The sequence below is a fragment of the Musca autumnalis genome, unplaced genomic scaffold (genome assembly GCF_047663935.1).
Source record: "Musca autumnalis isolate F117 unplaced genomic scaffold, ASM4766393v1 scaffold_4, whole genome shotgun sequence".
In the NCBI taxonomy this organism is placed as follows: Eukaryota; Metazoa; Arthropoda; class Insecta; order Diptera; family Muscidae; genus Musca; species Musca autumnalis.
In genome coordinates, this window is record NW_027411977.1 from 167,853,558 (window position 1) to 167,866,084 (window position 12,527).

General features: G+C 31.9%; 1 protein-coding gene across 4 annotated transcripts in view; it reads left to right on the plus strand.

Annotated features, from left to right (window-relative positions):
* The window catches only part of SMC5 (structural maintenance of chromosomes 5), a 246,856-nt gene extending 234,783 nt beyond the window's left edge, over positions 1–12,073 (plus strand). For all 4 annotated transcript variants that reach the window (XM_073984809.1, XM_073984807.1, XM_073984808.1 and 1 more), the window contains 2 exons: positions 11,466–11,741; positions 11,815–12,073. In XM_073984809.1, coding sequence (XP_073840910.1) covers positions 11,466–11,741; positions 11,815–11,910 — 372 coding nt within the window. In that variant the 3' untranslated portion in view covers positions 11,911–12,073. The remainder of the gene's footprint in view (positions 1–11,465; positions 11,742–11,814) is intronic.
* Positions 12,074–12,527: the final 454 nt, after the last annotated feature.

Sequence of the window (12,527 nt, forward strand, 5' to 3'; positions counted from 1 at the left end):
TGCTGGGTGTTAAGTTGTGGTTTGTTGATACATTGTCAATGTGATGGTGAGACGATGAGACAGCTGCGAGAGCCCTGTTGTTACTCTCTTTGATCAAAATCCTCTCCACCCATAAAAAATATGTTGGTACCCAAAAATATTAAATTAAGATATGTTACAAAATGTTGCAAACATATATTTGTTTGGACACAAACAAATTATGTTTGGATCCAAACATATATTTGTTTGCAATCAGTCCCAAACAAATATTTGTTTGGATCCAAACATATTTCAATCATATATTTTTCTGCGTGTAGGTGGGATAACATGTACTCCTCAAAATGTAGCTAAAATATATCGAATGTGATATAGGCATCTGAGTTGCAAATGTTTTGAGCAGGGTTTCGGAGTCGAGGTATTTTTGGCTCGACTCCAGGCGGGTTTTTTTTCACGACTCCGACTCCGGGTCGACTCCGAGAGTAAAATCCTATACCACTAAAAATTAATAAAATTTGCACAAATTGTTAACTTTTTCCTATATTTTGGCCTATATAGGCTAATGTGTTAGTTTTTCCTTACATATTCATTAGAAAGGACATCGGTTCAAATACATTCGAACATATCAATATTGTTTCTGCCGAATCTTGCATTGAAAAATAGCAAATTTAGAACGTTTTTGTCGGTTTTCCTTTTTTGCACGAGTATATACTGGATGGAATTCTTCCGCGTGAGAAAATCGTTAAGCTTTCAAAATAAGTGAAAATGAAGGAGCAATACAAATCATAAGGACTACATGCAAAACAATTATAGGCAATTCATGACCAAGTTTCAAACTGAATGTAAGTCAACATTTTAGTGAGCTTAGCCTCAAAAGGAGGCCCCCAGTTATAAAGCTCAATAACAGCCATTTTTCTTGATTTTTTTCCGAGAAAACTACGTAACTTTTTGGCGGTTTTGTTTTCTTCATCTGAAAGAGAAAAATATTACGAAGTTTTGAGGCCGTCTACGAAACCCTGTTTTTATTAAAGCATTGTGGGGTGCCAAATTTAGCACGACAACTAATAAACCAATTGCCATATATTTTTGTGGCCGATTTCGAGAAAAACACAGTTTATGCTGCAAACATAATAAAATAAATTGTTCCAATCCAACGCTCAAACTAAGGCAATATTGTTCCGATCGACTTAAAAATTTGACTACCTATTCTATGATATTTATACATTCTACTTTTTTTCTGAAATTTATACACATTTTGAACATTGGTGTGGAAATATTTGAGATATAGTGTGTATTCTACCCAGCACATAGGCAGATGGAAGTTTTCGGGAACTGACAAATTAGCACATGATGAGATTTCGTGCATAAAAATATTCTACAAAAATGTTGCTAGGAAAATTTTATGTAGGGTCGGTCGGTCCACTAGGACAAGAAATCGATATTGCCATGTTTTCACTTCTTTATCACTTTTACCCGATCCTTTCTCATGAAAACTATGATTATATATTTCATTGAATTTCGTATGTGATTGTGTAGAAAACTCGGATACACATGAACTATATCTGTTCCTGGCGGACAAATCCGGTTATTTGAATGTCCATATCTAAAGCCCTCATCGAGTATATAGAGAGAAAGGTTCCTCACTGAGATATAAAGCTATTTGCTCAATGATGGATGCGGGTCAATGAAAAAATTCATTATGTCATAAGTCAGAAATTTCAGCTATGGGATCCTTTGGGGTTCCAATTGAGAATTCAATTCATTCCGAAAAGGATTTTTTCCACCCCTAGATCTTGAATTCCATTTTGTGCCACTGGGTATTCAGTAAGATTTCCCATAGAGACCACACTGTCTTTAATAGAACTCAAGGATGACTTCTCACAAAAAACTGGATGAGAATACCAATAGACCTTTGTGAGAAGACCAGTAAGTCTTCTGACGAAAGAGGTTACAAGTCTAATCTTAATTCGATTGCCATAGAGCATTACTTTTGTTTGCAAAAATGTAAAGAATCAATTGGATCAACAAAATAGGGATGAATAGACTACACTTCAGAGGGTAGTAAATATCCTGTGAATACTCCCTTAACTTAGTATAATATACCGTTTGCATATGTTTTCTTACACATTTCATTTAAAATAAAAAATTATTTTTAAAAAAATGTTCTTGTTCCAAATTTTATGTTATACTTCTATAACGTGGAAAAAATTTTGCCCGGAGTCGGAGTCGAGTTATTTTTCTCGACTCAGACTCCGACTCCAGCAAAATTGCTCGACTCCGACTCGTAGACTCCGACTCCGAAACCCTGGTTTTGAGCAGCACTGTACATATAAATTTGGTTTCATTTTTTTGTCTACGCTTTGTCTATATTCTGTAGATATTTTTAATTTAATTTGGATTTACTTCAACTTTTATGGATTTTCCGCGAAAATAAAAATAAATTTTAAAAATATTTAAACATTTACGAATATATATAAAATGCTGTTAATGATTCCTGCATAAATTTCTCATAACAACAAATAAGAAATTTATTAATATTTTTTCTTTATATGAGAATAAAAACAGCTATAACATTTGCGAGCATCGGCCAATTTTATGAACGCGAACACATTTGAAACCAGAATTTTTTCCATAATCTCTATATGAAAAATCGTAGATGTGCTAGCATTTTTTTGGGTTTTGGTTTTTACCATATATGTTTATAAAAAGTACAAGAGTTTTACGGAACAACAACATTAAAAATTCCGATAAACTCCTACAGGGGAAAATGTAAACAGAGTTTTTTATATCATATCGTAAAATAGCAATTTAATATACATATAAACAAATTATAGCAAAAAAATTCTATAACTTAAGTTAAGGTCAAATTAGGCAAATAATTGATCAAAATTTGTTTTCCCACATTTGCCCCACGGCTCCACAATAATAAAGGTAAAGTCAATAGAAAAATCTGCTTGCACTTTTATAACACAATTTTCAATTCAAATTAAAAAAATTGTACTTACGGCAAGAGGCAAATTTTTTATGATATTTAAAAACATATAGTTTTTATCTAGAAACTAATAATTCAAACTTGATGTGGATAATTCTTCGTTAATTTGAAGATTCACACTAGGATCACATATCGTCACCATAAATGTCCGGAGACGTAACCGACATGAAAATCGTAATCTGATACATAAAGCTAAAATACATGCTCTGTTTTTCAAGCATCTACGTTCAAAAACAACGATCCTATGAAATGACATTTCGAAAAATGGGATAATATTGCAGATTTTGTTGTAATGGAGGATCTCAAAACTAAGCATTTCAGCGTTTTTGGTTTCACTACTTATTCCCGTTCGTATATGATCGATAATATCCCATATACTCGCCTTCATAAGATTAATATTCAATAAAACAGTTTTTAATTTTATAACGTTTTTTGGTTCTCCTGTAAAGTTTTGGTTTTGTGGGTTACGTCTTTGGGTATTTATGGTGACGATATATACATATACAGGGCAATCATGAAATTTCCCTCGGAATTTTCCGCACGGAAAATAATTTTAAATATTGAATTTCTTCAAAAATCAATATTACAAAATTGGAAAATTACTAGAATGGCTTAATTTTAGAATATTCTTGCCGAATCGGCCAAAATATTTCCTTTTTGGACAAAAATATGGAAAGAAAAAATTGTGAAAGTGGGGAAATTAACAAATTCCGCACGGAATTTTTATTCGTGATTGCCCTGATATATTTTTGCAGATATGAAAAATATCATTGCATAACCTTCAAATCAAATGAACTTGCAAAAATGAGCATAGTTTGCAAAAAAAAAGAAGATCTCTGAAAATAACACTTTATGGACCATTATAATATTTATTCTTTTACTATTGCACATAGGTTTCAATCAGGAATTTTTTGGCCAAAACCCTATTTTTGAAGTTTCGAAATTTTATTTTTTTTTTGCACAGAATAATAAAAAAACACATCAATTCATCTGAAAATAATTAGTTTTTGTAAATAACGTTAGTATTCGTTGATTGGCGCAGTACCAAAGTTGACACTTTATGTAAAAATAAAACAGACTTTGTGCTGTAAAATATACAATTTTTGTTGTACTGCGTCGCTGCATAAATATACAGAAGTGAGACCAAAGTTATTATGAATCGGGAAGCTGTTAATGAGTACTTTCATAACATTTACAAAAAGAACGATTAAATTTGTAAAATTAGCGTAATAAAATCAATGTTTTTATATTAAAAATTATTTTTTACAAATACTTTTTAAATATTCTTAAACTTTTAAAAAAATGTCCAAGTTTGTCCACCTCCAAATTGATTTCGGAAGATAGCTGGGGGACTGAACTAATAAATTGAGAAATAAATTCTTGCTCAAATTTGCCACAGTTAAAATAAAGTGTATTTTTCTATTTCAAGATGGGAGAATTTTTTGTAAATACCTGTTTTGATTGTACGTAGTATCCAATTGAAATAGAACGGTAATACCCGCATCTGTCAACCGATTTTCCTTAAAATTCATATTTAAGGGTTTCAGAGTGTAGAAAACAAGTATGTATAATTTTTTGGAAAATAGGTCCATTTTTTGTCATAGCCCCCACATAAAAGTACAGTCCGATTTTAGATATTTTGTGGATTTTAGCGACACTTTATGACCGATTCGGCTGAAATTTGGTATTTTGACCTCTTGGAAGATATGAATCCTTCGTACCAAAAATTATTAACATAGGTCAATGTTTTGGTTTAGACCCCACACAACGGGACCACCCTGTTCATCAAATGTTGGCAGTTTTTGGTCATTTTGGTCTATAAAACGTAAGAATTGCTGTTTGTAAACATTTATTATAAATAATAATTAATTTCAATACTAAATGGACGTTGAAATAGTTTTGGCCAGAAAATTTGGATCTGGGACCATTGTGTATTGGATAGATTTGAAAACGTAAAATAAAACAATTTGTCATTGAAAATATAAATTTCACAACTTGTCGTCATTAAAAATATAAATTTCACATAAATACCAAGAAAGTCCTTCTTCGAAAGTAATAATCACTATTATCTTTAGTTAACCGGAACGCTATAAATCTTTTCGGAAAATCCCAAATATAACATAAATAACATATAAATAAGACTTATAATAATGGGGATATATGTATGTTATATCTTTCAACTAGTAGTCATTTACATTTTAATCTTAAGGAAACATCTATACCTACAAATGTTGATTGAAGGAAGACAAGGGGACTTTTGCCATTTCATAGATTGCGCCAACGATTTTGGATTTCCTATTCACAGCCAAGTAATTAATACTTAGGAAATTTCGCAAATCTTTCCTTGGAAGTGTGTTGTTACCACTGTTGAAAAAGTAATGTTGTCTGGCCTGGGAACATCTCCTCGGTACTTCTTTCTATTCATCAGTTGTGGGATTCGCATTTTTCATTTTCATCTATTTTTTGATGCCGAATAAAATCGGTAAAATAAAAATGTTCATAATTTCGTTAAGTAACGAGGTATATCACCATGTTAGCGACCAAAATGAAGTTGTCGCAAAGTCCTACCAATAGCAAAAGTGTTGTCAACTTTTATTTGAGCTTTTTATTCAAATTGTGCGTGTTGATTTTACCGATATTTGTCGGTGACAAATTACATAATTCCACTACAGGGTTGAAATGTGAAGGAACGTCTTCTAGGAGCCGACAATTTATTACAAATTATAGGGGTTTTTGTTTTACCACAATTTTACTGTATTCAAAAATATATGAATATTGTGTTTTTGTCACAAATTGTACGTACAAATAAAATAATTTAGGGGTCGATTTTGCATTACCACTAAACTTGAGTTGCGTTGTCAATTGTCAGCACAACTGAGATGAAATGTTGTATCATTGTTATCAACCCAACTGGGTTGTCGATAAATGTTATCGATCAGGGGCCTAATTATGTGATTCGATATCGAATTGTTTCGACCTGAGTACTCAAATTTGGGATGACAACATTCGTTGTCGAGTTAAATTATCGAGTAATTGAGCATAAATTTGCGAGTAATTTCTCGAGGCCAAATTGCCTATCGTAAACAAATTAAATTAAAGATTTCTTATTGCCTTTTTGTTTTAAATGTAAAGCTCTGTTCCTTTACGTGCAAGAATCTTCAAGTTTTACCACTTTTTACTCGAAAAGCGTTCCTTTACTTCTGACACCACACAATTCATATGAGAGCAATTCACAACTTTTGCTACTTTTGCCGGTTTTACCATTTTCAAAAGTAAAGGAACAGACCATAAAAATTGTTGTTTGTTGTTTTATAGAAGAAAAAACGATGTTAGTAAATAATTGGCAGCATTTTTTAGACAATATAACAAGAGAAATTGGAAAAAGTCCTTTGCAGTCGTTTTTAGAAATTGTGATAAATTTAGAATTAAAATGAAAGCAATCATTAACCAAAAATTAGTTTTGCAGTCGATGAAAAACAAGTTGAAAAATAAGCATTTCGGCAATACAGAAAAAAATATTTAATATAGCCTTTATTTTATAAGTGAAGTACATTTTAAACATTTCATCCCCCGTTGTTTACCAAAGAAAATATTCTCTCAGAGAGGCTAATGCAAAAAACCCACCAAACTCTCTCAATTATTTTGAGAGAGGATTATTAAGGTAGATGTATTAGCACTCCGTTACAACAATGTCAAAAAGATTTTGCAAGAATTAATAATTTTCTTATTCTCTTAGCACAACTTCATTCCGAAATTATTATTCAATGTATTGTTCAAAAAAATTCACAAATATTTACATTTTTCATTCACAATTTTGTTTTTTTGGGGCTTGCTTTCAAAAAAACACCTTTTTTTACATCTACCTTCATAATATTCCCTATAGTATACATAGGTTTTCATAGTTTCGATTACCGGTTACTCTCGAAACATTCGATCAACGATTTCGATCGAATCTCGTCATGCCGCTTTTTTATCGTGTCGAAATCTTTTTCACGAGCAAATACTCGATCGAATCGAATCACGTAATTAGGCCCCAGTATTTTTTTCAAACTTGTGAACTCTAAAGTCTAAAAAGGCAAAATTCGCAAAAAAAAAACTATTTTAAAATGATAAGTTCAGTGAAATTATTTTTTGATGATGAAGAAAATGTACAGGACATGACATCTTTTAGAAGAAATTTGAGGGACAAGTCGAATCCATTGGAATTGCCATCTGTAGTGGGATTCTGTAACTCATTTTTGCTGTTACCGACAAAAATCGGTAAAATTAAATCGCAAAATTATGACTAAAAACATAAAGAAATGTTGGCATCACTGTTTGTGTCGGTAGAGGTTAGCGACTACTTTCTATTCATCGTTAACTTACCGAAAAATTTCGTTAATTATCGAAATTATAAGCATTTTAATTTTACCGACAATTATCGATAACAGCAAAAATGAGTTACAGAATCCCACTACTGCACTGTAAGTTGAAGCTCATGTTGGAAAGGTAAATTATTTTAGGTTTAAGGCGTATTTTCGATTGAAAAGGATGCCGTAGTTTACTTGTGGAAACGTTAGAGGATGACTTCAAAGTAAGTTACAGATCAACAGCAATACTCCACTTTTAAAAGTGTGCGCTGCGTTGAGATTTTTTGCGGAGGGAAGTTTCCAAAAGTCCCATGACAATGATTACAACAATTGCATTGCTCAATCTATATTGTCGAACGTATTGAAGGTAGTTGTCCACTTGGTATAGTACAAATTGTGCCCAAATTGGATCGTTTCGAAATTGTCGGAGGAGGAAGTTGAAGTTTATTGAGACTTGTTAACAATTAAAGAATTCGAAGCGTTACAATGAAGAACTTAAAACTATTACGTATTATTTTAATAACAATAAATGGTTATCAACTCGTGTTTTTCACATAAAATGTATACGAAAGTATGTATGTGTTAGGTTAAAGAAGACACGCTTGCTCCCGGCGTTAACATATCATGGAGAGTTATTCTCCAAAAAATTTTATCTTAAAACTAAAATTTATATCTACATTTAAAAAAATAAAAAAGAAATTAGCCCCTGTGTGTGCCCGCCAGAGTCTTAGTGTAAAAATTTGGAATAAATGAAAGGGAATTTGCATCTAATTCATTTTCGTTAAAGCCGAGTGGTGAGATATACTACGTGTTTGACCAATTAAAGGAGGATTGACTTAACAGAGCCTCTGTAACTAGGGGATTAGACGATAGAGATAAACGCGAAACGAATGCAGCTACTCTATTCATAGCATAAGAGGCCAGAGGAACAATGTTCGCTTTGTCGTAAATGTAACGATTGGAATACCGCTTGTTAACAGATTGAAAATTACGATCGATACACAAACGAAGTATTTTCCTCTCAAACACTGAAAACTCGTTCATAACTGTAGGAGAAATGCCAAACCAAATCGGAAAAGCATACAATAACAAAGGACGAATGCTTACCTTGTATAACAAAAGTTTCGTTTCTGCTGGAAGAAACTTATTATTAAATAGACATGCAAAAGCAGCTTTAACTCCACAGGCTTTCCCGAGAACAAGCCGAGCGTGTTGGTTAAACTTCATCAATTTTGAAAAGTTAATACCCAAATACTTAAAACTATCTGTGAATGGAATATCCTGACCATTCAAGGATAAATGTAGGTTCTTACTTTGAGGAACTACATAGTACTTGCACTTTCCGGATGCATTCCTTAGACAAATTGCCTGACATTTCGAAACATTTATAGTGATACCCCAATTGGACAAAAAATTGTGAACTTTTTCTAAATAAAGAGAAATAGCTGTCAAGGCTTTGTTAGGTGACTCATCATGTGTATAAAGTAAGGCATCATCTGCATATAGAATGCCCTGACATTCGCGGAATTGATGAGAAAAATCGCTCATATAAATATTGTGGAAGTGCGGCGCCAAAATTGAACCCTGAAGAACACCACAATTTACTTCTGCCATATGAGACTCACTGCCATCTAAATACACAAAGAATTTTCTATGATTAAAAAAACTAGAACAAAGTTTTATGATATTAGGTTTGAACCCGATATCTGCCATTTTGTGAATAATGCCAATGTGATTAGCTTTCTCAACATCTAATGCAACAGCAATAGGAGGAGGAAAAAAAGACAACAAAAATCATTTTTATTCAAAAATGAAATTTCCTGGTATTGTCGGCTGTATAGATGGAACCCATGTGCATATTGGATTTGCACTCAATTTATCAATTAATATTTCAAACTGTTGTATTATTGTTATTTTCACAAAAAATAGCCGGTTCGTCAACTGAGATTCGCAACTTCAGTTGTAGGTTGCCATACATAAAGTAATTTTGACAACTGACGACTCCACTCAACGATAATTGCTATTGAAAATCGACCCCTTAATTTCATTTTAAATTTTGATAGTTGAGTTCTGTCAGTTTATGAAAAAATTTAATCATATGTTTGCATGACTCTACCTCCCTTTTTGTGCCATGCATTTGCCCAAACAGGAGTGAATTTCACACAGAGTTGACTTTATGTTAACATTACGCTCATTACGAATGTACATTGGTCAAATGTTTGCGGAATATACACTAGCGGTCATCTGAATAGGTTTGAATTTTTTTCTTTTTATATGTTAAGGTATCTTCTGATGTGTTCGTATTACAGATCCATACTATTTAGTTTTTGAGAATCCTATACTATGCCAACATTCCCAAGAAAAAACTTGACGGTGTTGCCATATTTTCGGAAAATATCCCGATTATAATAAAAAATGTACAAAAAAGTGTCCAATTTTTGCGATCATCAGAATAGGTTTGAATCAAATAAAATTGAAAAATTGTTCTACCCATGCAAATACTGCGCAGTTTTTTGGTATAGTTTAGTAAAATGGAACATTCTGATAAATCTTACAACAAAGTTGATCCGCTTTATTAGGAACGTGGGTTCAATTCTCAATCTGGAAAAGTTACCAAGGACTTTCAGATAAAATCAAGAAATATTCAAACAAAAACGTTTTATAAACTTGCTTTAAATGATTTTTTTGATTTTGTTAGATCTCTTCTGAGCTTCGAAAATTGTCTGAAAGCAAATACGAAGTGTAGCCATATTATTATGATCGATAAATTTGAAAGGTCATTGAAAATAGTTGGTATTTTAGTTCAAGTTTCATTTTTTAACTAAAATAGCAGTACAAATTTTGTATTATCATGCTCACAAATCCACCATAGTTGACCACATGTATCATAAATGTTCGAAAATTGGTCTGGAAGAATGTTTCTTCGACGACAATAAAGTAGAAAATTGTAAATCAAATTTAAGTTAAACGGGCATGATATCGCCGATTTTTATAGGTCTGTATATCCTCAGTAGTCCATTCTTTTGGACTCTATCGTGTTTGTTTTATGACTTGTTAACAGAAAAAAGCTTTTTGACCTGACTATATAGGTATTACAGCACTATAAAAGTCGGCGATATCATGCCCGTTTAACTTAAATTTGATTTACAATTTTCTACTTTATTGTCGTCGAAGAAACATTCTTCCAGACCAATTTTCGAACATTTATGATACATGTGGTCAACTATGGTGGATGTGTGAGCATGATAATACAAAATTTGTACTGCTATTTTAGTTAAAAAATGAAACTTGAACTAAAATACCAACTATTTTCAATGACCTTTCAAATTTATCGATCATAATAATATGGCTACACTTCGTATTTGCTTTCAGACAATTTTCGAAGCTCAGAAGAGATCTAACAAAATCAAAAAAATCATTTAAAGCAAGTTTATAAAACGTTTTTGTTTGAATATTTCTTGATTTTATCTGAAAGTCCTTGGTAACTTTTCCAGATTGAGAATTGAACCCACGTTCCTAATAAAGCGGATCAACTTTGTTGTAAGATTTATCAGAATGTTCCATTTTACTAAACTATACCAAAAAACTGCGCAATATTTGCATGGGTAGTACAATTTTTCAATTTTATTTGATTCAAACCTATTCTGATGATCGCAAAAATTGGACACTTTTTTGTACATTTTTTATTATAATCGGGATATTTTCCGAAAATATGGCAACACCGTCAAGTTTTTTCTTGGGAATGTTGGCATTCTATAGGACTCTCAAAAAGTAAATAGTATGGATCTGCAATACGAACACATCAGAAGATACCTTAACGTATAAACAGAAAAAAAATCAAACCTATTCAGATGACCGCTAGTGTATTTTTGTTTTCTTAAATCAGCTGTTTCTTTCTGCATTTGAGTACTACCTGGCCACTGTGGCAAAGAAATGTTTGACAATTCTTATCAAATATTTCAATGTGACCATACCTTAATTTTGTACAGCTAATGACCTAAGCTTCTAATCCTATTCTATCCTATTTATCATATATCAAATATAAGATAACTTTATATATAAATAAATGAAATAAATAACTTTTGTTTTGAAACACATCGACGGATTAAACCGAATTTTTAATAAATGCAAATTTTCTATTCCTATAGCACGACTTTGAATCATACGGTATAGAGATTTTAGTGCAGTATCGCAAAAACGTTCCATTGCAAGCTCTAAACCGGCATGTACAGTCTGGAGGAGAGAGAGCAGTTGCCATCGCTGTGTACACAATGTCCATGCAGCACATTACACATGTGCCCTTCCGATGCGTAGACGAAATAAATCAAGGTATGGATGCTCGGAATGAAAGGAAGATCTTTGAAATGTTAGTAGATGAAACCACTAAAACTGGAAATGCCCAATATTTCTTTGTAACACCAAAGGTATTGTTCATATAGAACATATTTTCTTCCTAAATTATTAAAATTCAAATCATATGTAATTTATGTATTACAGCTTTTGCCTAAATTGAAGACAAATGAAAGAATGACTGTTCACGTTGTATTTAATGGTCGCATGGTTCAATCGAAGAAGGCATTCGCCATAATTTAGTAATTAGATGCTGTAAAAAACCACAATTTAATCACATTTTTATAGATATTTCATCATTTAATAAACATAATCTACAATCAATACAATATACAAGTATAACTGTTATCGTTGATTCATAAAATGAATTCTTTTTTAATTACAAATAAAATACACTAAAATATGATTTTGCTAAGTGAACTTATTTATTGGTGGTCAATACACTTGCAAAAAAATATTGCATGTTTTAGAAAAAACGTCTCTAAATTTTTTTTGAAAGTGAAATTAGGTGTTTTTGCAATTATTTATAGTTTAATGCTTCAAAAATAAGAAAATAAAAGCTTTGTACTTTTAATAGTAAAACTCGTAAAAGAGAGAAATAGAGAAAAATTGTTCTCACATAAAAATTTTTTTCAAAAAGTTCGGTAACGCAAAAATGGAAAAAACGTCAAAAAAGCTGGAACAAATGTCAAAGTCGGCGTACCAGCCAATCAGACGCCGGCATCTATGTTACTCTTTTTTACACGCTCAAATTTGTCGAGTAAAAAGTTTTTAAAGAGAGCGTCATTCAGCGCCATTTTGTTTAAAGAGTAGTGAACATTTTACGGGAACGGGTTTTCGGGTAAAATGTGTAAAAGTCG